Below are 27989 nucleotides of genomic sequence, written 5' to 3'. Positions count from 1 at the left end.
GCTGCAACTTGCGGGTTTATGTGCAAGCAAACCAGCAAACAAGTTTACACTCACTCAATCAATCAGCAGACCGCAATGGCGCCGCATACCAACAAGACTACAACTCCCGGGATCCACTGCTACCAACGTCACCGCTGATCTCACGAGAAAACGTCACCGTGGTGGCCATGGTAACGTGATGACGTAGGAGTCAGGGGACTGTGGCGAACTGAACCGGCATCTTTCGGAGGTCAGACGACCTAGGAGTCCGGCCGAGCAGCGGCTCCTCCCAAGCTACACTCCGCTCACATCGGTCTACTGCGAACCGCTTCCAACCAGGAATGGCCGCTAAGTGCGCGAGCCGCCTCACCGGCGTGGGCGCGCGCTCCTTGAGCGACTTCGTCGGGCTTGCGACATTCCAGGGGCTCCGGGGCTGCCGGACGCGAGCGCAGCGTCACCCAATCCGGTGAGTGTATTTGTGGGGTGCGCGCGGGTACAGGGCGGGGCCTGGAGGGGGTTTTAGTCACGTGATTATTGGGCTGAAGTACAGTAGTTTGTGTCAAAATGAAATGCTGTGTGTGACCGTAAGGGGAAACAGCCGGAGATTTGTGATAAAAGCCCGGCGCCCCGCAGTTGTGTGTGTGTGTGTGTGGGGCCTATAGAAACAGGGGAAGTCTGTGTTCTGACAGGTGTATGTATATGTGTGTGATATATATCTATAGCTCAAGGGACCTTTGAGGTTTTGGCGTATATAGTCAGTTTCATGCCTGCTACCTAGAGTTGTCTGTATTTTTCCACTTATCTTCCACCCCTCTGTCCTACGCCTGCAGGGAGGCAAGTTATTGCTAATACATACAGCTAATGTATACATAAACCTTGGGATGTATGTATGCTGTTTAAGCGTATGGGAAAGGTTAATTTCTAGGTATGTAGATGACAGGATTATTCCCTTCTCAGCAATCACCCAGTGTGTAAATCAAGGTTGGACAAGCATTTATTGGATAAAAACATCCAGGGGTACAACCGATAACCCTAATTTAGCCGAAATTGTATGTATTTATTTATTTATAGTTTCTTATATAGTGCAGCATATTGAGTTGCGCTTTACAATTGGAAACAGCAGTAATTAAACAAACTGGGTAGAAACAAACCATCATAGAGGTAGGAGGGCCCTGCTTACAATCTATAGTGGAATTGAAGTAAAAAAAAATTCAAAAGGGGATTTAACCTTTAGACAACATATGTAAAAGGTTGAATTTGATGTATGTAGTGGGGTGTATATATTGTTCGATTTTGCTGCAAAATCAAATCGAAATCACTTTCGATTCGATCCCGACACGCGGCCTCCAATTCAAATAGAAAACTAGACTATGCAGGCAAGATTATATAATACAGACATGTGCTATATTGTCTAAATCTAATCTGTACACTGCGCTGTGCAATTCAATCCCGATACGATCGGTATTGAATAGAAAGTACATTGCACTGTGTGTACACCCCTATAGTCTTCTTTCAACCTAAACTATTATGTACAGAAACCTTATCAGTGAGGGAAGTGAAGTGTATGCATAGCTAAAGGGAAGGTAGCATAAAGCAACATGGCATTCCCAGGCGTGTAGATGACCGGATCATTCCCTTTTCAGCAATCTCCCAGTGTGTGAAACCAGGCAGTTAAGCATCATTTGTATCTCTTTTGTACAACCCAGTAGCCGCCTGATTGTACTATAGGATCACTTTATAATGCAAAGATCCCTTTTATGAACCGTAGCTCTTTGCATCATAAAGAACCAGTTGTGACAGCTGCTGTACCTTGGCTCTGCAATCAGCCAAGGGGGTGTGAAATGTAGGCATGTAGCTGAACAGCCTATTGAGACAAGGCATGTATTGACAGTATGCAACTGGAAATTAGGCAGTGTTATCTGATAGCCAACCTGCATCAAAAGCAGACTGCATCATGTGAGGCCAGGAATCCTCTGGTCAGCTGTTTGTCAGAATTGAGACATACTGTACATTGGAAGCAAATTCGTAGTTCTGACGTCAGTAATAATGTCAAATTCAGGACTCAATCAGTGGAAATAACTTCTAACAGATTCAAGAATGAGTTGTGCACTCCTTGTACTAGCGTAATGTGTGTTTCAAGGGTTTTCGGGTTGTGTGACCCTTTTTTTTATATTATGCAAATGCTGGAATTTCTATTTCATTTGTTCATTTATATTTTGATATGGATAGCGGTCTTACATTTTCAGGCATAATATGATTTTTCACAGTATAGTTTAATGGCATTTAGTTACAGAAACCTATAAGATGTTCTTTTTTTTATTGTGATCACCCAAACCATATGTGTCTGTACTGCTTACTGAGAATTTTTCAATGTAAAAATAAACTGGTGGGGGTAGCACCATACAAGAAAATGAGATTCTAATAATGAGTGGCATAGAGATCAATACAATAAACAAAAGGATTGGTAGCAGGACAATGAACAATGAGCATCCAACCTGCATACCTTTATAGTCTATGGAAAAATTAAGTGGAACCGTTACGATGTAGCCTGTGTGGCATTGCAAAAATACCAAGTCATATGTATGTTTAGGCGTGTCATAGAAGGGCCGTGTAACATCCACTTGCATCCTGCCCCAATTTGCACCAACATAATGGCATTGCTTCTAGATTTTTTTTGTGTGAATGCAACTAGGAACAAAGGACCATTGACAACAGCTTACCACATTGTCTCTAGTATGGCCTCAGATCAAGGGTTAGGAGATACATATGGAGCGTCCCTTGTCCTTGCCAGGCGCAAGCCAGAATGCCCCCTCTGGCAAGTGCCGGCTGACAGGAACGCCATTAAACTCGGCGGCTGGGCGCCGGGATCCTGCCCGTCTTCGCTTCAGGGAGACGGGCAGGGTTGGGAGGGATGTGCGGGAAGATGGGGAAAAGCGTCGGAATGGGGCAGCGGGGACCTGGGGGGAGCTCCGTTGCCACTGGGTGCACAAGCATCTCATGCACGCACGCCCCCTGGAGGGGGCTGGCGAAAGTTGACAGGCGCTACATCTGTAGGTAGGCTGTGACATTTAAACAGTGCTCCAAGAACCCTTTTTTTCACCCTATTACCACTACCAACTTGGACCACTGACACAAGAAGGATGGATACATGCTGGTGATGCCAATTTATTCCACTATCCTATGTGTGTCTATGCTAAAATAGATTTTCAGCAGACCTACAATAGTGATGTTTTCCCACTCTTTATCTGTCCAGTTTAAGTGAGTGTTTGCTTATTGTAGCCTCACTTTTCTGTTCTTCATTGACAAGGATGGATTGCAATGTGGTCTTCCATTGCTTTAAGCCAATTCAATTCCTAGGTCTGACTGGCTGTGTGTTTAGTGATCCTCTTACACATATATGATCACTTGTAATTCATGGTTACAGCAGTAAAGGCCCTCATACACTGTCCGATTTCTCTGAGGGGAGAAGTCTTGTCCGATCCTGCTGCCCGGGAGGGGAGCCGTACAGGACTGCGAATCGGATCCGATGTCATACACATGCAGTTTGGGCAGATTTCACCCGATTTCTCAGACCTATGCGGCGGAGCCTTTACTGTCTCCTTCCATTCAGCTACATTTTTACTCTCCCATATCTGACATGTTTGGGACCAGAAGCAATTTGGACTTTACATTTTCCGATATTTTGGAATAATTGCTAATGGGATATCTTGTGGATGGGACCAAGTCTTAACATGGAATGCATTTGTTTCATATACACCTAGCTTGAACTTAATTTTCTATGGTATTTAAAATAATTTTACCTATGAAACAAAGTTTGTGTAGATTGAACCATAACAAATCAAAGATGTCACTATGTCTGTCTGTCGCAAATTTGGATATTGACTTTTCAGATACGGGAGACTCAACCTGTAGAACCAGTCTAGCCATTCTCTGACCCCTCTTATTAACAAGGCACTTTGCCCATAGAACAAACAGAATTATGCTTGTTTAATTGTGGTAATATGCATAAGCAGTCATTGCAGGGATGTCTAATGGCGCATGAGAGAGACCATTATTTGTAACTGTTTCATTTCGTCATTGCTGCCGCCGCGCAGAAATTATACAAATCTTGTGAGTGCCATCTACCTATTTGTGGTTACATTTTTCCTTGAGAAACGGAAAGGCACCTCAAGTATCTGCATCCTTAAGGAAGAGTGCCGGTACACCTTTGTCCTATATATATATATATATATATATATATATATATATATATATATATATATATATATATATATATATATATATATATATATATATATATATATATATATATTAGTGCCACAAGGGTTCTGCAGTGCCCAATGACAGTGCATAAACAACAAATAAGCAAATATACAGTTACAAGGGTACATAACATACTGTAGCTGCATCGGCAGACGTCACTGATATAAGTATCTTGGCAATACTTTCCTTTACTTGCCATTTCAGAGCTTAATATCTCCAATTTATCCACAGCGACAGCAGGAAGAGAGCAGATGCTCTGCCACCACTTCCCAAATTCAAGCACCATGATCAGCATATTTGTATTTTTTTATTTATTATTATTATTATTATTATTATTATTATTATTATGTGTAATATGCATGATGGTTTCTTTAATTAATTTTTTTCCAAGCATGCATATTTTGTGGGCCTATACAGGCATTAATGCTATGTGTGTATATTTTCCATAAGTCTCTGGCAATGAGCTGTAAGTAGTACTTCATCTGTGTGTATATATGTATATCTACACATCGATCAGTCAATACTAAAACCACCTGCCTAATGTTGTGCAGGTCCTCGATGTGTCACCCATTGAGGTGCATTTAATGCGGCCGGCGAGGGTGTTTTTATGGCGAGGATTGCCAAAAACAAGCCATCCTTGCTATTCATCCCCCTCGCCGGCCGGCCGCTCGCCCTATTCTGTGCTCTGGTTAAATCCTCGCTGTCAGAGGACAGTGAGGATTGCGGCTAATGCAGCGAGCCTGCTGCATATAGCCACAAGCCTCACCGTTTTCATGGCCACACTCACAGTTTCCACCTTGCTTTTTAGAAATAGCGAGGTGGAATCAGCGAGTGCAGGGGGTCATTTGAATATCGTGGGCAGGCTATGCCATCATAGCTTGCCTGATCGGCACTGAATACAGCACATTGAGTGAAGTCTCTACAAGCCCTCTCAAAGTATCCTGTTTTATCTGGAACAAAGATGTTAGCAGCAGATCCATTAAAACCTGTAAATTGTGAGGTGGGACCTCTATGACTCAGCTTTGTTTTTCCAGCACATCCCACAGATGTTCAGTCACACTGAGATCTGGGGAAGTCAGTACCTTGAACTATTGTCATGTTCCATATACAATTGCTAAACAATTCTTGCAGTGTTTGCAGGGCATGTTATCCTGCTGAAAGAGGGTTGCCATGAAGGAGTGTGTAGGTCAGTGGTGTCAAACTCATGGCCCTCCAGCCAGTGGCGTAACGACTGTAAGGCAGCCCCAGCAGCCGCTTGGGGGAGCAAGCAGCAGCAGGGCCTGTGTGGGCGCCAGCACCTGCTCGACGAACTGACATGCCGCTGCCCACTGACTGAGCACTGGAGGCGATTCAGCCACAGCGCAGGTGGGGCCATGGCAAAGATGACAAATTCCCCCACTCATTCTATTGACTGTACACAGAGCCGACTATTGGCTACTGTGTACAGGATGGGCGGGCATGGGTGGCCTTGGATGTGTCGGAGCCAAGGGAAGCAGCAGTGTCTGCTGGTCTCTCTTCGTCTCTCTTGCTTCAGCTTTTCCGTTATGCGTGTGACGTCATCATGTCGCACGCTGGGGAAACGTGCTGGAGAGGAGCCTGGAGGGGGGGAGCAAAGTTTATAGTTACGCCACTGCCTCCAGCTGTTGTAAAACTACACATCCCAGCATTTCCTGCCACAGTTTAGCATTCGATTACATAAAATCTGTGGCAGGGCATGCTGCTTGTAGTTTAACAACAGCTGGAGGGCCATGAGTTTGACACCACTGGTGTAGGTGGTATGTGTTAAGGGACATACACATGGTGCAATTTTGGCTTAACTTTGAATATAAAGTAAAAATCGTAAGGAAAGTAAGCCAAAATCGCACAGTGTTAAGGGGCTTGTGATACAGGTATCCCAAATGAAATGAGAATTTGCAGACAGTCTATTTTTACTATGTCGCATACAGCGTATATGTCCATAGTAACAAATCTGGTCCATGCACTTCAATGGTAAATCCTATAGTAAAAATCAACCATAGTCTACTTTACACCGCATGTATGGTCCTTTTAAAGTAACATCCAAATGATTACCAGGGCCAAGGTATTTCAGTAGAAAATTGCTAAGAGCATTGTACTGCTTCTACCTACAGTGCATTCCATTTCAATGTCTTTCCCCAGGTGAATCATGCACATGCACCTGGCTGTTCACATGTGAAACAAGTTCTTAAACTCTGACCAACAGCTCCCATTTCTGGGTCACCTAGCAGTGCACTGGTGTACTCATTACTCACACATTTTAAAAGCTCACAGGTGGAGCTCATTAGTTCACTTGTGAAGTCTTTGGGTGGTAACATAAGACGGACAATGCCATGATAACATAAGAGACATGTTTCTAAAGTCAGTCATGGTCATTGTGATTCTAAGCATCTGTAAAAATGACAGTGTGAACTGTTGTGCAAATATCCAAAAACTATATATATATAAACACACTCAAATATGTGTAACTGGACAGATTAGTGTTGTGGAATTAATAGCAATGTACGGTATCCTACATTTCATGCAGAAGTGTAAGTTAGGACACACAGTCCTGCCAAGCAAGGCCTTGGCTGGTAAACAGCAATGCTGGGAGTATGCTGGCAAAGGAGACACAAATGTGGGGGGAGGTGTCGATCAACATCTGTAATGTGTTTAGCTGGAGAACTCTTATTACTATTTAATAATAATACCACTACTTTGTGAAATCATCTTTGTCTGATTTACAGAGGTTCTGTGGCTGGCTGACCTCAAGCCTGCATTTCACCTGATTTTGATCAGCCACAGAACCTGTATAATCCATGAGCATTCTGGTTTAAAGGAAAGGTATGGTAAGCCTATATTTGGGGTGGAAATGCAAATATTAATGTTATTATATGGTAAAGTGCAAGTCTGGCCATTTTATTTTAGTTTTCTACATTCTTTTAAACAACTGCACATTTACACTAAAGTGTGTATTATGGATAACGTTTATGGGGAAAATCGCTGGGCTGAAAAACGCTCAGTGCATCCACTCAGCAGGTGGATGTTCACTCCCTCGCTCATCTGCTGGTAATACCAGTAAATGAATGGCTGGGAGTGCACATCACCGCTCATTGCTGCCCTGTACACACTGTCCAAGTCGCCTATTGTGTATGGACCTTAAGACGGTAGTATTTTATATATAATTCATTGTAAGCAAATATTGTGCTTTCTCTAACATATTAAATGGATTAACGCTGGTAGTTGAAAAACAGATGAATAGAAAGCCATTGCTTTGAGCTAGCTTTATCTGTACAAAAACTGCAGAGTTTTATGGCAGTGTTCCCTGAAACCGTACATGGCCACTATCCATCCTTCACTTGACACTTAGGACGATATGTTATTATCCTCAATGCAGTTTCAGTGGATAAAATGGCTGGATATCGCTATTAATGATCAATGCTCATTATCGAGGTACCAATTAGCACCCATTTTTACAGGGCAAAAACAAGGGAAAGGGGATAAATCCTCAATCCCATATGTTATCTCAACTTCCAGCAAAGCCAGCATTGAGGCTAAAAGGATATCCCTGGGCAAACCTATTAGCAGCTGTGAAGTACCGCTGCTAATAGGATACCCCGCTTCATCTGTCTTGATGACATTGTCCATAGAAAATTGTTTCAGAGAACACTCCTATTCGTCTGCAGTATGGCCTCACAACTCCTTTGTCCTTTATATCCTAAACAAATAATTGTCATCTCAAGGTGATCTGAGTGGTTGGTTCTATGCCATATTATGCAATCCCCTTTCTTTAACTTCACAATATGTTTCCTTGTTACTGCATAGTTTCTAGTGACTGTACTATTTTCTCTTAGTGTTTTCTTATGCAAATGCCATGTTTACATGAATTGATGGTTCTTCAGTTATAGGTTTTAAGGCCCCCCATACACTATACGATTCCGGTGGATTGGGGCGAGAAATTTGGTGAAATCGACCCAAATCACAATGTGTATGACATCCGATCCGATGTGCAGTCCCGTCAGAGGTTGTATGTGCTGCATGTCTGACCTCCGAGTTGGGCTCCCTTCCGGCAGCGGGGAACTTGATCACATGCAAAACATTGAATGTGAAAGGGCAACATGTGATTAATGTGAGCCCTGAAAAGAGCACTGTGCAGCTGGTTTCCTGGACATCACCCATTTTGTAAACCACTGGAAAACTAGATCCTCCAATTTACACTGGTGGTGGAGGGGTCAGAGAGTAGACTAAACAAAAGACTAATGGCCTCCATTTTATCCAGTATGATAAAGAACCAGGTGAAATGGCTGCTTGTGGCCCTCTTAAGTTTCAGCTGCAGGGAGAGAGCTGCTTTAGTAGAATATTATAGGAAATACACTATAAACTCCAACAACACATTCTACAGCGTTTAAATAATGAATACAATTACAGGTGCCAGATGAAGGCCCGAAAGTCGGGATCCTGAATCCCGACTGTTCAAATGCCTGACTGTTGGGCTATTCTCCCTTGTGAGGGGTCCACCTCTTGCTTTGGAGGCGCTGGAAATAGTTTATACAATCTGTTCCATTTTGTCAAGAGCTCTGATGAATAACTGTCCAAACCAGTGTTTCCATCTTTCACACTTGTATTAAAAGCCCAGGTTTTAACACGTCAACGTACGTTGATCCCAATTCTATAGATTGTAAGCTTGCGAGCAGGGCCCTCATACTTTTGCCTGTCTGTAAATACTTAGCTTGTTGTATCACTGTCTCCTATTGTAAAGCGCAATGAAATATGCTGCGCTATATTAGAAAATTAATTAATAATCTTTTGTGAACACAATTAGGGGGTATTTAATCCCGGGTCACAACTGTTGGGTCGTCGTGGCCCTGGCCCGCTCGCCTGTTTATCGGCAAGTGGGATTCAATGTCCCACCTGCTGATTGGGGAAACGGGGGCGTGGCCACAAACGGCCATGGATTGTTGAGATACGGCCATGGAAACGACCAGTCCGTTCTGCCGAGATACCTCTTAAATGCTGTTGGGAAAGACTGCATTGAATAGACGCCCACTATTTCCCCCATTGGAAATAGTGGGGGGGATTGAATACCCACCTCAGTTGGTTATGGTCTGAGTAGCCTCCAACATTGCACAAACTCTTTTTTCTACATGTCTTTTTAAACATTGGAATCCTTTTTGAAAATGTTATGATAGTAGTCAAAATTAAAGTAAGTGAGAATTTCCATGTTGCATATAGAATAATGGGGTGTTTTCTATTTGATCTACTCTGTGTCAGAAAAGATTCTAAACACATTTTTAGAAAATCTTCTGAAAAGATTCAGACAGTCGGGTTGGCAAAAACAGCCGTGGATGTGACAATCTAGCGGCCATGCCCAACAATGTAGATTTGACTTTAATATGGCTGATATTTCCGCCTGAAGGAAATATTGTTCAGGATTGAATAACCCCCAGAGTCAGAAACTGTTTAAGGAGTTATCAAATTTTCCTAAGCATTTTATAAATACTCTGTGCCCTCCATCTGCTGTATGAACAACATCAAGACAATAGTTAAATTGGTCCCAAATGCCCCTCAGAATGTCTTCCAATAAAGTTACAGCTGCCATCATTTTGTTTTTGAGGTCATTCAGATTAGTTATTATGGTGGAACAAAAATATGATCTATGAGGTATCCCCACAATAAGTCACACACTGGAATGTCAGGAAATCCTTGGGGGCCAGGCAGTGTGTTATCAGTTCTGCAGGTGCCCAAAGTAGCAATGCTCCATCTGGCTGAAACATTAAGTCCTCAGAATCTTCATTAGGTTGTGGAAAGAGCCAGTTCTGCAGCATTTCCAGTTCTGACCCATAGCTGTGTTTCCCTAGAAAGAGAAAACCTTTCTTTGAGAAACCGCACAAACCACGTTCACTTTTGCAAAATCACGTTCATGCTTTGAGTTTGGTATGGGTTCTCTAATCCCCATATGCGCGCACTGTGATGGTTAATTTGACCATTTGACCGCTTTAATGAAACTTTGCTTCATTACTTAAAATCAAATGCTGATGTTCTGCACCATCTTATCACTAAATTCTACATGCTTTCCTATGTCTCCTGCATGAAGCCTGTATCACTTGCAACCAGTATGGCCTCATGATCAAAGCTATTGTTTGTGTTGACCTTTCGGCCCTATTGTCCTATTTCGGGTGAAGTCCTGTTGACCTTTGGTAGTCGACCTAATGCATGTCAACCTTAATGTAGTCGACCCAAACCCGTGTGCCTCCAGTCCACCCTTTCTAACACTAAGGGGGTTATTTACTAAGATAGAAGTTCTGTTTCAGAAGGGATGTTGCTATGGGCAATCAATCAGATTCTGTTATCTTCTAGAACAGGGGTGGGGAACCTTCTGAGGTCCGAGGGCCATTTTCAATGAGGCATAATGCCTCGGGGGCCATTTTAAAAAAACAACAACTTACAAATCATCCTGCGGCAGCCATCCCACGCTCCGGTGGCTGCCGCAGGTTACGAGTCGCCAGACTGTGTGGTCCGGCGGCTGTGCAGGGAGTCTTATACAGGCAAAATCTCGCGAGATTTCGCCTGTACTTGACTCGCTGTACAGCCGTCGGGAGGGTGGGCACAGACCGGCTCCAGGGGCCGAATACGGCCCGCGGGCTGGAGGTTCCCCACCGTTGTTCTAGAAGATGCTAAAGCATGGGTCTTCAAACTGCGGCCCTCCAGATGTTGTGAAACTACAAATCCCAGCATGCCTCGCCACAGTTTTGCTATAAAGGAGTGTTAAAACTGTGGCAAGGCATGCTGGGATTTGTAGTTGCACAACATCTGGAGGGCCGCAGTTTGAAGACCCATGTGCTAAAGGAATAAGTAGAATTTGATTGGTTGCTTTAGGCAACATCCCATCTGAAATAGAACTCCCATCTCAGTATATAAACCCGTATGTACAAGAATCCTCGGCAGACTCATGTGCCCAATATTCTCTGTACAATTGTTGATGGGAGTGCTCACTATGGCAGTGACAGCTCAGTGGCATGTTGGATGTATATGTAAGGAACTGCACTAGTCAGAGCTGCTCAACACACTATTCAATTCTCATTAATAATATGCATGATAATGTTCAGTGTGTACCCACTATATTGTTAACGATGCACCCTCCCGCGGATCGTTAACAATAACCCCTATCATCTGATCATGCAGTCAAATCTGACGATATCGTCAGTGACTCCATGTTTGGTGGGGTCACTGAATGTTATCTGGGGCAGATTTATTAAACGTGATAAAGTGGAAGGTGATATTACACCAAACTGTCATTTTTCAAACCCAGCCTGTAACGTGACAGAAGCTGATTGGTTGGTGCGTTATCACTTTCCACTTCACTAGGCCTAATGAATCTGCCCCAGTGTATTACCCACGGGTCGTACGCTTCGTGGCACTGACAATATTGGGGCAGATGTATCAAGCCTGAAGAAGAGATAAAGCACCAGCCAATGAATTGTGGGGGGAGATTTAATAAGCTCGGTCACTTCACTGAGCTTAATAAATCTGCCCTGTGTTTGAAAATGAGAGTTGGGAGTTGATTGGCTGTTGCTTTATCTCCTTTCACTTTATCTCCACTTTATTTCTTCTCCAGGCTTAATACATCTGCCCCAATGTTAGCGATATCGGCAGTGCCGCATATGGTATAGTGTGTAAGGGGTAAAGTGTGAGTTTTTTTAAGTAAAAGATGTTGTCCTTGGCAACAAATCAGATTCTGGCTGTAAAGTACATATCGCATGTGATTTCCCTACACGGGGTGTGATTTGAGCTAGACACAATGTGATGTAGTTCAAAAATACCAGCCTGCATGTACTATTTTGGTTTGCGATATGGACTACATGGGAGAGCGCATCGCAAGGCAAAACAAACACCTTGCGATATGAACTAGATGCTATGTAAGAATCGCACCATGTGTGGGCACCTTAAGGGTTAACTTACTGCATTTCGGGGCTGGTCTCTGCAGGTATATGTATCATCCTGCTTTCAGACCGCAAATGCCAGATCGCACATGGGATTAGGACACTGGTCTTTCACGGGAGTGACTCAGCATTGTGAGCTGAAGCTCCCGCAGCGACCTGGCAATAAGCCGGGTCGCTGACATCATTAGGAGCGGGGCAGACGGTCACTGGAGGGCGGGGGAGGAGGCAGCACTTGGAGCTGATGCTGCCTCCTCCCTATGGTGTGACTGGGACCTGGGTCACTTGACACGGGTTATCCATTCACACTGCCCAGCAACCCAGGTCAGACTGGGGTAAAACCCTTCTTTTATCCCTGGTCGCAGGACCCGGGATTTTTCAAAAGGCCCTTTCACACCGCAAAGTGACCCTGGTTGGACCTGGGGTATCAGTGAGCTGCCTATCTGGCCTGTGCATGTGCAGTGGAACTGAAGCTGGGATTTTGGCTTTCAGTAGATCCAAAGTAATACACAGAAAAATCCTTTTAGTTTCTGTAGGTGTTTAGAATGAATGCTAGTAATTCATACTAAAATAATTTGGTATCGCACTACAGGCTTTAAGGATAAATGAAAAATACAGACTGAATATACGGTAATTAATTATTTAGGTGTGATGGAAGCATTAGGCATAATAAGACAAGTTTATAAATAGATTTCAGTAACATTAGCAAATGGCTGGACAATAAACTTCTATAGCCCACACTTGGTGAGAAATTCCTTGTCCCAGGTTTCAGCCAATTGAAATGCCTTTTGGGGTTTTTGTGTCCACACAAACGCCATGTTGTTGTACTCTTCTGACTTGTTCTCTCTGTCTTGCAGACATCTGTCTTCCTGTGGCATTCTCATGACAAGAACGTCAAAAGGGGTTTTGCAAGGCATCAGCAACCCTTGTGTCCAGCACTGTCGAGGCTTCCTGGGTTTCACTGGACCCCTCACTAACAAGAGGAAGGAATACTCTGAGCGGAGAATCATGGGGTAAGAGGAAATAGATACAGTAAATGCTGAATTGCCTCAGCTCTGTTTATGCAAGTATGTTTGGGAAAACCTCAAGTACTGGTGGACAAGTGCAGCTTTCATGTTTCTCCAATGATTGCATATCATGTTGTTTCAAGACTGGAAGGATTAATGTTTATGCACTAGGGGAAGAGTTATGGATATGAGGAAATACCTCAGAGGTCTGACCCGGAAGTGACAGTCACCTGGCTGCCGGGACCAGGTAAGTGAACGCTCGGCCATCAGGTGTGTTTTGCTGACATGTTGTGTAGATGTGGTGATTGCCGACATGCTTCAGGTCTTCATTGTGACTGTATCCACCTAACATACCACACCTGTGTATGCTTTTGTAGGAATTTAAACACTGGAGCAGGGACTGGTATCTATAGAGGTTTTTTGTGATTTTTATATTTTTTATTTTTATTTTTTCCATACTTTGCTATCTACGCTAACAAAGGGAACGGTAAAGTGTGCCGTGCAAAGCGGTACATTTATTGGGGGTCCTTGTGCTCTAGTGTCGAGTGAACCAAAAAAACAGCCTCTGTAATATAGTGCATATTATTCTTGTGCATTTATAAATAAATGTATAATTTACTGTAACCATTCACAACATAGATCACGCATCCAATATAGAATTGAAATTTGATATGCCTTAAAACAATAATTTCAGAGCAGGAGAAACCCCAGGAAATGCACTAGTATTAATATAGTCATACAGTACGTGCTGCTATTACATATGCTGGGGCTCCATCACAGAGGCCTATCTGATCTAATATAGTTATACAGTACCTGCTGCTATTACATATGCTGGGCTCCATCACAGAGGCCTATCTGATCTAATATAGTTATACAGTACCTGCTGCTTTTACATATGCTGGGGCTCCATCACAGAGGCCTATCTGATCTGATCTAATATAGTTATACAGTACCTGCTGCTATTACATATGCTGGGCTCCACCACAGAGGCCTATCTGATATAATATAGTTATACAGTACCTGCTGCTATTACATATGCTGGGCTCCATCACAGAGGCCTATCTGATCTAATATAGTTATACAGTACCTGCTGCTATTACATATGCTGGGGCTCTACCACAGAGGCCTATATGATATAATATAGTTATACAGTACCTGCTGCTATTATAAATGCTGGGCTCCATCAGAGGCCTATATGATATAATATAGTTATACAGTACCTGCTGCTATTATATATGCTGGGCTCCATCACAGAGGCCTATATGATATAATATAGTTATACAGTACCTGCTGCTATTACATATGCTGGGGCTCTACCACAGAGGCCTATATGATATAATATAGTTATACAGTACCTGCTGCTATTATAAATGCTGGGCTCCATCAGAGGCCTATATGATATAATATAGTTATACAGTACCTGCTGCTATTACATATGCTGGGCTCCATCACAGAGGCCTATATGATATAATATAATATAGTTATACAGTACCTGCTGCTATTACATATGCTGGGCTCCATCACAGAGGCCTATATGATATAATATAGTTATACAGTACCTGCTGCTATTACATATGCTGGGCTCCACCACAGAGGCCTATCTGATATAATATAGTTATACAGTACCTGCTGCTATTAAATATGCTGGGCTCCATCACAGAGGCCTATCTGATCTAATATAGTTATACAGTACCTGCTGCTATTACATATGCTGGGGCTCTACCACAGAGGCCTATATGATATAATATAATATAGTTATACAGTACCTGCTGCTATTACATATGCTGGGCTCCACCACAGAGGCATATCTGATATAATATAGTTATACAGTACCTGCTGCTATTACATATGCTGGGCTCCATCACAGAGGCCTATCTGATATAATATAGTTATACAGTACCTGCTGCTATTACATATGCTGGGCTCCATCACAGAGGCCTATCTGATATAATATAGTTATACAGTACCTGCTGCTATTACATATGCTGGGGCTCTACCACAGAGGCCTATATGATATAATATAATATAGTTATACAGTACCTGCTGCTATTACATATGCTGGGCTCCACCACAGAGGCCTATCTGATATAATATAGTTATACAGTACCTGCTGCTATTACATATGCTGGGCTCCATCACAGAGGCCTATCTGATATAATATAGTTATACAGTACCTGCTGCTATTACATATGCTGGGCTCCACCACAGAGGCCTATCTGATATAATATAGTTATACAGTACCTGCTGCTATTACATATGCTGGGCTCCATCACAGAGGCCTATCTGATCTAATATAGTTATACAGTACCTGCTGCTATTACATATGCTGGGGCTCTACCACAGAGGCCTATATGATATAATATAGTTATACAGTACCTGCTGCTATTACATATGCTGGGCTCCACCACAGAGGCCTATCTGATATAATATAGTTATACAGTACCTGCTGCTATTACATATGCTGGGGCTCTACCACAGAGGCCTATCTGATATAATATAGTTATACAGTACCTGCTGCTATTACATATGCTGGGGCTCTACCACAGAGGCCTATATGATATAATATAGTTATACAGTACCTGCTGCTATTACATATGCTGGGCTCCATCACAGAGGCCTATCTGATCTAATATAGTTATACAGTACCTGCTGCTATTACATATGCTGGGGCTCTACCACAGAGGCCTATCTGATCTAATATAGTTATACAGTACCTGCTGCTATTACATATGCTGGGGCTCTACCACAGAGGCCTATATGATATAATAAAATATAGTTATACAGTACCTGCTGCTATTACATATGCTGGGCTCCACCACAGAGGCCTATCTGATCTAATATAGTTATACAGTACCTGCTGCTATTATATATGCTGGGCTCCACCACAGAGGCCTATCTGATATAATATAGTTATACAGTACCTGCTGCTATTACATATGCTGGGCTCCATCACAGAGAATTACCACGTAAAGATGGTTGACAGTCATTAGGTCTACACCACTAGGTCGACATCCTGCAAGGTCGACAGCTCTAGGTCGACATGGGACAAGGTCAACAGGTCATTAGGTTGACACAAGCATTAGGTCGACAGTAAAAAGGTTGACATGGGGTTTTTCCACTGTTTTTTGAGCCGACATGTGCCGACAAGCGGTATTTCATGCTCTACCATCCACTAGGGCATGGTGGGAGAATAAAATAGTGTGCCCGAAGCATAGCGAGCGCAGTGGTGCACTTAAAACTGTGTCAATGTCGACTGTGTTGACATTTGCATAAAAAACAGTGAAAAACCCATGTCAACCTTTTGACTGTCGACCTTGTCCCATGTGAACCTAGACCGCTCTCGACCTTACAGTATGTCGACCTAGCGTTGTCAACCTAATGACTGTCGACCATCTTTAGGTTGACTATACAATCCATTCCCGTTGTGTTATGGGGGCATTTTTGCAGACATAGTTTTGCTGCCTAACTGGTGTTTATCAGGTGTAATTTAATTAATATTCTGTAAAATAAGCTTCTGATTATACAAACCATAAGCACATAAATGATGAGATACTATGTAGCTCATTTAAGGGCAACCTAGTGGAACACTTGCAGGGGTGCTTTGGATTGGTTGTCCAGGTTCAATTTCATTTTTGGAATGGTCAATGTAATAAACAAAACCAGTGTTGGTGGCTGCTAAGCATAAAATATGTGGACAAAGAGAAGCGAGTCCAGTCCCTCACCGCATCTGAGAACCTAAGGATGACATATAAACACAATCTACTTCATTGTATATATATTTTTTCTCTACATATCTCTTAGCCTAGGGGTGCCTTGATAAAGTTCTGATTCTCTAGGGTGCCATGATTCTAAAAAGTTTGGGAACTACTGTTGTAACCATAGGCCTCCTATTTAGTGCATGTCCGTACTTGTGGCTCCTTATGCTTGAAGAGGTGTGTAACCGCAGACCAAATACATCACATAATGAGGGTTATTCTAGTTCACTCGCAAAGGCACAATCCCTCTCTAATGGACAAAACCATGTGCACTGCAGGTGGGGCTGATGTAACATGTGCAGAGAGAGTTAGATTTGGGTGGGGGGTGTACTTCAAACTGATATCTATATTGCAGTGTAAAAATAAAGCAGCCAGTACTTACCCTGCACAGAAACAATAACCCCCCCCCCCCCCCAAATGTAACTCTCTCTGCACATGTTACATCAGCCCCACCTGCAGTGCACATGGTTCTGTCCATAAGAGAGTGATTGTGCCTTTCCCAGTGAACTAGAATATCCCCCAATGTGTCCTGAAGCAGATCTGCAGAGCATTGTATATACACCTGTTATTAGCTGTATTCTGTGTCTGTGTCTGAGAGCTGGGGTATGATGACTGTTACTAGAACCAGCCACTTCTGGTCAGCTGACTGCAGGTTTAACTAATGCTCATAAGTGCTTTCTGACTACACTACCCTGCCCTGTGGAGTTCTGACAGGGCCATTCTTGATGAAACTGGCTGCTCGCTCCAGGCTGACCTATTGCAGTCAGTTGATCTGCAGTTGCCTGTATTGCCTTGCAAATGACTGCACAGAGCTCACCGTTGTGTACTATATGAGCTTCTTACTGTTGCCTATAGCTGGTGATTCTCTCTGAGTTTCATGCTGACATTACCTTGGACATCGTTGCTCATTAGCAAGTTGATCTGTCTTGGTCACAGAATCTCCTGCCAAACTAGTCCTCTCTCACAGTCACTGAGGCATTGCAGCTGTACTAGCTGTAACTCTAGGCAATCAGGCTGTCCATCATTTGTCACATAACCCTGATAGTGTGTCTCATGCAATCAATAAGGAAACACCTATTGAGTGCATGAGGCACACATGTGCGGGTAAAACTTTAAGGTAAATTAACTTTAGATGAGAATTCTATTGAAGATGAGATGTTGCCTATAGCAACAAATCACATTATATCTCAGGGTTGCCGACTTTCAACAAATCCTCTCCGGGAGAAGCCCGGAGAGGAATCTTGCATTACGAGTTTTGGGGGCGGGGCTTAACGGTGACGTCATTAAGCCCCGCCCCATTACAGCAAGTAGCCGAAAGAAGTGATATCCATGGAGGAGGCGGGGCTAAAATGACACGATTGTGCCGTTTTAGCTCCGCCCCCTCCCCTGAGACCCGCGGATTGCGGCATATAAATGCCGCGATCGGGGGGCTCAGTGGGGGCCCCCTGATTCCGGGAGGGTTGCCCACCCTTCCGGGGGGCGGGAGGAAGGACCCGATTTTCGGGAGACTCCCGCAAATTCCGGGAGGGTCGGCAACCCTGTTATATCTATTATCTTGTAGAAGGTGATAAATAATAGAATCTTCGACATCTTAGTAAATGTTCCCCTAATGGGCCCTACACACATAGCGATGTGTGCAGGGCTACCTAGCTATGCTAGGTCGGGCTGTGCTGCGCCGCTATCGCATAGCACACAGAGCTGACAGCCCACACACAGAGCGAGCTGTCAGCTCTGTGTGCTAAGTGAGCAGACAGCGCCAGTGTTCTCCGGTGGGAGAACACTGCCGATGCCGAGATTGATGGACACTGTCCATCAATCTCGGCCAGCGATAAAGACGCGCGGGGACGCGCACGGCTGCCGATATAGCCCCCACACATACACCGATGTGAGGGCATTTGCTAAGCGACTTTGCCAAACTAAGCAAAATCGCTTAGAAAATGCCTTAATATCGGCATGTGTGTAGGCCGTATTAGTGTTCCGTGTGCTTAAAAATTCATATTGCCACATGTTAAATTGATTTCCTCAATCCTTTTGGTGCTGTAACTTCGTTCTTCAAACCTTTAAAAACCCTAAGGAACCAGAAATTGAAGAGAATGTATATAGAAAATATGTGTGCAGATCAGACAGTTTACAGCATCTTGATAGAGATGAAGATGCTGTAAACTGTCTGATTTGCACACATATATTTTCTATATACATTCTCTTCAATTGCTCCAATGGGCACCTGCATGCAATATAATTAATAACCAATACACATATAAATCCTGATCTAGTAGTAGCCCAGACCCCCCCCCCCCCCAAAAAAAAAAATAATAGTGAAGTTTTGCGTTCTATTATAAACACATTATATACTTTTCAGCTTTTATTTTTACCTGTTTATATTGTTTTGGAGGCTTCTACAAGTCAAAATTGACACCTGAGAGAGGAACGCCAAACACTTCCTTTTCGTGTGACAGGCAAAGCTGCTCCTGCCTTGTGTTCTACTGGATCCCAGAACAGGGACAGCTTAGTTTTGAATTCAAGATAGCCAATGTGATCTCATTCTATAATGATAGAACCGTTTCACATTCTGGTTTTGTCATGGGGTGGCTGAGATTCAGACAAGTGTCACGCTCCATTAAATTGGGTGGGAGAGAGTATGCCACACATGCTACTTCTCATCCCCTATTTCCACCCCCTCACAGCAATTTGCTAGTGTCTGCAGTAGAATTAGGTGGACAGTGTGTCCTCTTCTGTTTTACAAAAAAAAACCTTTGCCTATACACCAGAGTTTCCCAAACTGCAGCCATTACAGACCAGGTTTTAAGGATATTTATATTTGTCACCTGTGCTTAAGCATAAATATATTTAAAACATGGACTATACTGGCAGCCCTACAGGGAAACCATAGTTGGCTGAAGTTAACCCTATTTGATCTCTAACTTTAGTTGAATCAACAGTTTGTGGGATGAAACGGAGAGATGTAATTTGCTCCCACACATCATCAGATTATCACACTTGGAATGATAAGGTGTATGGCCAGGTTTGCTCGGTCTACGGAGGTTCCAGAAATATCTGCTGACATTGATATGGTGATGCCTTGGTGTAAGGCCGAAAGCAAGGACTTCAAATCTCCACACTGTGTTGTAGATATTGTTTCTAGTGTAGTGGCCAGTAGGGCGCAGCTAGCGAACTGATTGCACAGGATAAATGGTCCTTGGTTAGCTTTACTGACTTAATATAATTGGATAATGCTGACTAGCATCTGGGTACCATAGGCTTTTTTTTTTTAATTCTGTTTATTGAAACCTTTTCTTGAAAGCTCTCCTTTTGTGCAAAGATGTTCTGCCTGTTACTAAATGTCACATGATTTTCAGGTACTCCATGCAGGAGATGTACGAAGTGGTGTCCAATGTGGAAGAATACAAACTGTTCGTCCCTTGGTGTAAAAAGTCTGCAGTTATCTCCAAACGCACAGGATATGCAAAAGCGCAGCTGGAAGTAGGCTTCCCCCCTATTATGGAGCGATACACCTCTGTCCTCACGCTGGTGCGCCCTCACCTTGTAAAAGTAAGTATAATACACCTGTGCATCTATTGTAAATGTAATCTTCACAAGTAACCATGCTAGAAACAGTGATCAGTAACCAGCTAAATGTGTAAACATTCCCTTAAGTTGTCAGAACTCTGTATTTGTCCGTTGTATCTTTCTGGAAAAATAGGTCCAGGAACTCCAGGTCTGGGGGTGGATCAATTAAATAAAAAAAATAACGATAGAGAAAGAAAGAGGGAGAGAAAGAGAGATTTATATATCGTATTTAGAAACAAAGGCACTCACAGGTGACTTTAAAATAAAACTTATCTTATGGAAAGTACATTTTGGCCCAGAACAGGTTCAGGAACCCAGTTCCTGATGATGTCATTTTTAATTAGAGGTTCAGAAACTGAGTTCCTGCTGGTCCCTGCTGAAAAATAGCACTGTTTGTAGTTTCATTTACTGTGCAGCTAAGTTATTGTTTGGTGTTAACCATTTAAAAAGAGGAACTCCCCTGCCACGCTCACACACAGCTGAGTTCTCTGGTGTGACAGGGTTTTCCTTTCCTGTTTTGGCAAACCCAGCCCTCTTGCTTGTATGAAATTATAAAGGGAGGTCCCTCTTAGTGGCCACCTTTTTTATTTCCGCTCCTCAGTGGTGTGTTTTATGCTGCTCTCTCCAGTGCTTCACCCTATTGGACCAGCTTCTTTCCTAGGCTTGTAAGTTATTTTGGTACTTCTATGTTAGATGGGCGCTCACTAAGCTATTTACTTAGTTTTCCGCGTCCCCTCGCTACGCTCACCACGCTTCAGGCTCGGTGGCCCGCTGCGCTCGCCACACTATATAAATTCAACTCCACGCCCACATGGATAGTGGGGGTATGAGCGTACTAGCTATAGTGGGCACCCAACTAACCTATAAGTACCATTATTTTTGTCACTAGTGGTGGGGACTGATTCAGCTGTAGGCTTAGCCTGCAAATTGAGTGCTACAAGAATATTATACGAATGTCTCATTTGGCATTTTGTGGTGCTTAACTGGGTTGCTAAGATTAAAGTAAATGTGTGACAAGGTGTAATAAATATATTAAATGTCTGGTTTAAAATAAAGATGATAAAAAGCATAAATGTGCTGCTAGTTTACAAGCTGAGGTGTCACAAGCTAGGCGACAACCCCATTTAAAAATTAGGCGTGGCCTTGTGGGAGCTAGGTCGCGCCCTTTGTGGTTTTTTTTTTGTTTTTTTTCATGTATCTGCTTTGTCTTCCCATAACACGGTTTTTGGCTTATTGCCTCTAATTGCTTGGCCACCCCTGCAGTAATAGGTCACATCATTGGGGGTTTGTTCTTCTTTGTATAATAACCTGGTGTAGTACTATTTGATATGATCTGCACCATTTAGAGTTAGGTAAAATTTGCACCCGTACAAACCAGGTTGTGATGCAAGGGCTGTAAGCTGTTCTTTATTTTTTATTACATGCGAATAGTGATAGTGTGTCTGTTTTTGCTCACAAGCACTGGGCAGAATATTTTTATGCTGCAATTTTAAAGCTCTGCGAGCAGTGGCGTAGCTTTGTTTGGGGCGCCCCCCCCCCCTGCCGTTAATGGGGGGGCGCCCCCTCCCCTCCCCCCCCCCCCCGGCTGCCCGTGCCCCCCATGCCCCCTCCCCCCATTTCCGCCGGCTTACCTGTCCGCCGCGCGTCCCGGCTCCCCTCCTGGCTTCAATTAATTCTATGCAGACGGACCACGATAAAATGGCCGCCCCCATACCGCAGACAGTTTCAGAGAACAGTCTGCTTTATGGGGCGGCCATTTTATCGTGGTCCGTCTCCATAGCATTGAGGGGAGCCGGGACACGCGGACACTGGACAGGTAAGCCTGCGGGGGATGGGGGAGCGGGGGGATTACTATAGCACCGCAGCCCTCCCGGCGCCCCCATATGCACAGCGCCCCCCCGCGACCGCGGGGGCTGCGGTGCTATAGCTACGCCACTGTCTGCGAGGACCCACATCTCTGCTTTATTTGTCCTCACATTTTAACCCCCTCTCCTTCCTCCCCTTCTGCAGTGCAACATGGTTTTTCCAAAGTTCACCATTTACTAGGCCTTGCTCCTAACTATGTATTTCATTGTATTTATAACATTGTGTGTGCATGTGATTATGTTTATCGCCATTTGAATTTTAATAGCTCTTCACACAACTCTGCTGCAGTGTGATTTCATCCTCTCCTCCTTGCCTGTAGTTAAATCTAAATTGGTCTCTGCCAAGTTGGACACTTTCCAAAGCGTTTTCTTAGCATTTAAAGGGTAAGGTAGATTTCAAGGTCACAAGACATGGAGTGAGAATATATTACTGGAGATTGCTTCAAGCCAGGAAATTTAGAACTTGGGCCAACGCACAGCTACTCTTTTTGGAATGGGTCTTTTGCCTGTAACTGTTCCTAACATATATTTTATCTGTTGTGTCTCTAGGCTATTTGTACAGATGGTCGACTTTTCAATCATTTGGAAACCATTTGGCGTTTTAGTCCTGGCATCCCTGGGTATCCTCGTACCTGCACTGTAGACTTTTCGGTACGTAATTTACAAATAATATTAAGATTTGAAAGTGCTGTTTCCAGAGTTCCAGAATTATGGCAGACATCCTGGTGTCTGCTACTGACTCGCTTGATGAGCATGTGAGCATGTCTGTGGGGAATGAGGGATTACTGTATAGTGTCTCCCCCCAAGGAACAATCAGATGATTTTTTTTTTTTTTTCATGCCGATCAGGCGAGCTATGACATCGAGCAGTGCCTATTGCTCGCCATCATAGCCCGCCCTCAGTATTCATCTGACCCCCTGCACTTGCAGTTTCCCCCTCCCTACTTCTAAAAAGTGAGGTGGAAATGGCGTGTTGCCCGTCAAAACAGCGATGCTCGCGGCTATATGCAGCGGGCTCACTGCATTACCCGCGAACCTCGCCATTTGGGGCAATTCTCACCGTCCTCTGACAGCAAGCCATCCTCGCCATAAAAACATCCGGTCACAATGATTGCAACCCCTGTAAATGCACAGTCGATACTTGTTCTATATAATCAATCAGATTTTCTGTAAATCTAAATTTCTATGAATTGGGTAGTAAAGCATGTATGTTCTAGTTTAAGCTTGTCATGCCTTATATTTATCTTTGAAACTGCAGTCCGACCTAAGAAATATGCTGAATTAATTTGATTCCTCGTTTATACCACTCTTGGGGGTATGGATATCTCTAGTGCACTACCCTACGAGTATGTGTATTGGTGATATGGATATCTCTGATGCACTACCTTACTAATATGTATATTAGTCATAGAGTAAGACTAGTTAGGGATCGTTACGCCATACTTTCCTATTTTTTTCCACATTCAAGGAGCAAATGCAGGGGTGTGACAATGTGATGGCCCCATCCCACTGTGTAGCAGGGTCAACACCATGGTAATGCAATTCTGTTAAAGTGGGCAGGAACTGACAGGATGTTCTACTTGCCTAAGCTTCCAGAATGGGTTGTTTCTCCTGGACTCTAGGAGAGTAGAAGTTACACCACTGTAGGCTGGTCACAATCCCCACTGACCGCAGTCTGCATCATAATTTTTTCCTGTGGACTGCCATATCCCAGCTCACCACCAAAAGGAATATATAAGGGGTAGCCAAACCTGTCCTCGAGATCTACCAACAGTTTGTTCTCCAGACTACCTGTGGGTCTGACAAATATGTCTGTTATGAATGAATGCAGAACCTATGACCGTTATACCCATTTCAGATTGTACCTTATCACCAGGTTCATGCCAGTTCAACTTGGTAATTGGTGCGATCTGAAAGGGCTTACCGAGTCCAGCAACTCCGCATTGCGAACCGGTAATTGATTGACCTGGTTCCCGTTCAACCGCTGCCTCCTCCCCCGCATGACGTCAGCGGACCAGCAATATTGCCAGGTCGCTGTAGGGATCTGAACATCGCAAAATGCAGGGTCGCAACAGGGCTGAACCGCTTCAAAGTCCCGGTGCGACGCTACATTTTGCAATATGAATGTGCTGTTAGTAATGACTGCATCTGTGCACCAGCGTGGTGGTCTGGAAAATGTGAACTGTTGGTAGATCCCCGGGATTGGGTTGTGTACTCTTTGACAGTATATTTACAAAATGACAGAACAACTTTAGCAAGATGGCACTGGCATGTCTGATAGTATACATTTAATCTGTAGGTTACAGCCATGACCAAGCTTGAGCAAAGACTTCAATCGCAACATTTTAAAACAAAACATTCGCTACTTATATGTTAGTTGGGCGCCCGCTATAGTTAGTACGCTCATACCCCCACTATCCGTGTCAGCACGGAGTTGATTTTATATAGTGTGGCGAGCCACCAAGCCCGAAGCGTGGCGAGTGGACACGTAAAACTAAGCAAATAGCTTAGTGGGCGTCCAACTAACATATAAGTACCAAACATTCCACTGTTTTAATTACTTCCACAGTTGGAATTACACTAATCTCTTTATTTAAATGTGGTGTTTTTTTTACATATCCCAAATGCTCCTTTTACTTCTCTAAAACTCCCTTAATTATCCTGCCTCTTCCTGGAGTTGTCATATGGCAAAATTGCATGTTTACACCTACGTTTATTTATTTTTATGAAATTTTCTTCAATTTACACAATGTGCTGATATTTCTACATAAAGTTACTATATACAAGTTACGTTCTGGTAGCCTGAAGGAGGATTACAATACAATAGACTGAAGGCAGCAAATGAGAATAAACCTTCCCAGTAGATTGCAAAGGATATTTATACCAGAAAACCCATTTACTCTGGCGCTGGTGAGGTGTCCACTGTAGATGACACCATTTTCATCCTGTGGAATATTACGGGTTATAATTCTTCCTCTATGATCTTGTGGTTTTTATTATTTTTATTTTCTGTGGAAATATAAGGTTAAAAAGAGTGGAGGAATAAATCTTTCTCTCCACTTCATTGAGCTGTAGCCATATAACAAATGTACATTCATAAAAGACGATCTTAAAAATGTCACCATAATGAAGCTAGAAGAACTCTTCATTATTTCAATCCAAAATATCCGTAAGGGTCCATACACTGTAGGCCCAGCATGTATGGATTACGATTATGGGGAAAATCGTCATAAAAACTGAGCGATTTTCGCTTGTTTAAGTGATTTTATATTTTTATGGAAAGCCGTCCACCCCTTTGCTCATCTGCTGGTAATTGCATAAGATGAGTGACAGCTGCCGGTAATGATGCCACTCATCGCTGCCCGGTACACAATCAGCTGCTTTCAGCTCAAAATCGCCCAGTGTGTATGGGCCTTTACTCTATAGAAAAACAAACAAACAAAAATAAATCACTGACTAAATATAGTTCTTACTTTTAGATATGATGAAATGTATTTTGTGGCTCATGGTCCACCATTAAGATGTGATCATTATAGTTCCTGTCAATGTATCCCTTTTGTGCACCCCCAGCTTTGGCGCTGTGTCATAACCTGATTTATTGTCTCCACCTTACAGATCTCCTTTGAGTTTCGTTCCCTGCTGCATTCCCAACTTGCCACTGTCTTTTTTGATGAGGTAGTGAAGCAGATGGTTGCTGCCTTTGAGAGACGGGCAGGGAAGACTTATGGTCCAGAAACACCAATTCCCCGTGAACTCATGTTTCATGAAATCCACCAGACGTGACAACGCTGCTTTGGACACACTGTAAAGGGAGAGACCGTGAAAGCCATGCCAACCCAAAGTTCACACAATGTATATGGAACATGAGTCTCAAAGCTTTGTGCACTCACTGGGACTTACGAACCACACTTTGGTTTTTCTTTGTTTTTTTTTTTAAAGAAATATTTATTTAATTTCACATCTGATTGTGCTGAAAAATATATGTATAAGTTATCACCAGTGTCTAGTGGCAGGTGTACTGCACCTTAGGACGGCTATCACCTCCTGGGACAGAGTTATTTTAAGAGTGTTTTCTCCTATATTTGTTTTTAAGGTATTTAGCTGTAACTGAAGAGGAGGGGATGGCATGGACAGGACTCCTGTTTGGGGGCTTCTCTTCCTCCTGCTATAATGGCACAACTGACACAGTCTAAGTCTGTATTTATAACTAGTCATTTTCTGCTCCTCTGATCACAATAAGCACCCGATGGTTTATTCTACACGCTGTTAGTAGTTATACCATACTCCTTGCATGTCCCTTGACACCTTGCATTCAGTATCATGTAGTACGACACTCTTACTCTCACAGCAGTCCCAGTGAGAGGATGCCAGTGCCTGGGCGTAGGGTTCTGTGCGTCGGATCCCTATTGTCAGTGATTGGGCATTTTATACACCTGCACATCAAACTACTGTTCTTGATCTTACTGGAAGAAAGGATCTGACTGTGCATGTATCATTGACGGGAGAGTAACCCATTAGTATAACTGTCATCGTGTAACACAGAACATTCTATGCAATGGATTGAGTGTCTTAACAACAGGGTAATGCAGAGGTAGTAGGATTCGGGGGTCTTTCTGCCAATCGAGTGATTTCACTGTATTGCTCAATGTTCAGTCTGGATGCAAGCGAAGAGCTAGAAGATACAGAGTGCCACAACTTAACGCTATACTCTGTCTGGAATTAAATACAATTTGAATTAGGGTCTTCAAACAATGTAATGCCACCATTAGAATGTTTTTTTCCTTTTTCTTTTAAATTTTTTTAATTTTACAAGTTATATGTAAGTCCTAGAGAAAGAGAGTGAATGAGTGCGTATATACTGACCAACATTGTTAAGGTTTAAAAACAAGACCCGTGGGTGCCAAAAGCACAGAGAAGAGCTGGAAATCTAGGGGCAGATTTATTAAGCTTGGAGAAGAGATAAACTGGAGATAAGTGCCAGCCAATGAACTGTGTTTGAAAATGACAGTTGGGAGTTGATTGGCTGGTGCTTTATCTCCTTTTACCTTATCTCCAGTTTATTTCTTCTCCAAGCTTAATAAATCTGCCCCCTACTTCCTAGTGATAATGGTAGACAGGCGTTTACAGACAAGTGCAATACTGCCCAGCCATCCTCTTGGTGCTGGATGAGCCAAGAGCTCATCTTATTGAGAAACATTCTAGATTCAGTGCTTTGGGTTTCAGTGCTTTATGGTTGTAGGAAACATGTATGCCTTTGTTGTAGTTTTAACTCCTATCAACAACATGGAGAACTCACAGCAAAATTCACTTTTATTGGCGGGTGATCCATTGTTGTGTTTTCTTATGTTTAAGGGGAGACAGGGACCACGTCTTTGTTTATTGGGCCTTAAACCTCTCCATGTAAAATAGAGGTGTTGTCTCCATTTAGTGTGACTTGAAGACCAGAATGTAGACACACCCATCTCATTGTGAAATATTTACCGTTTTACCTTCCTTTGTGTCAGTGTAGTTATCCTATTATCTGCTTGGTCAATGCAACATTTGCTTACCAGTTATATTGAGCTGTACAAACAAACCAACAAAAACAGGGGCAACATGAATAAAAACCATGTTTGTAAAGTTA

At 43.2% G+C, this 27989-nt stretch overlaps 1 protein-coding gene across 1 annotated transcript; it reads left to right on the top strand.

The window, feature by feature from the left end:
- The first annotated feature begins 142 nt into the window (after window positions 1-142).
- On the top strand, window positions 143-27989 carry COQ10A (coenzyme Q10A). Its single transcript, XM_083169133.1, has 5 exons — window positions 143-445; window positions 13031-13186; window positions 20292-20484; window positions 22917-23018; window positions 25982-27989. Exons 1-5 carry the CDS (start codon window positions 321-323, stop codon window positions 26147-26149), a joined length of 744 nt encoding a protein of 247 aa, XP_083025259.1. The 5' UTR covers window positions 143-320; the 3' UTR covers window positions 26150-27989.

The sequence above is a fragment of the Crinia signifera genome, chromosome 2 (assembly GCF_055691185.1).
Source record: "Crinia signifera chromosome 2, ASM5569118v1, whole genome shotgun sequence".
In the NCBI taxonomy this organism is placed as follows: Eukaryota; Metazoa; Chordata; class Amphibia; order Anura; family Myobatrachidae; genus Crinia; species Crinia signifera.
Note: the sequence above shows the minus strand (reverse complement) of the source record. Positions and strands in the feature narration are given on the sequence as shown.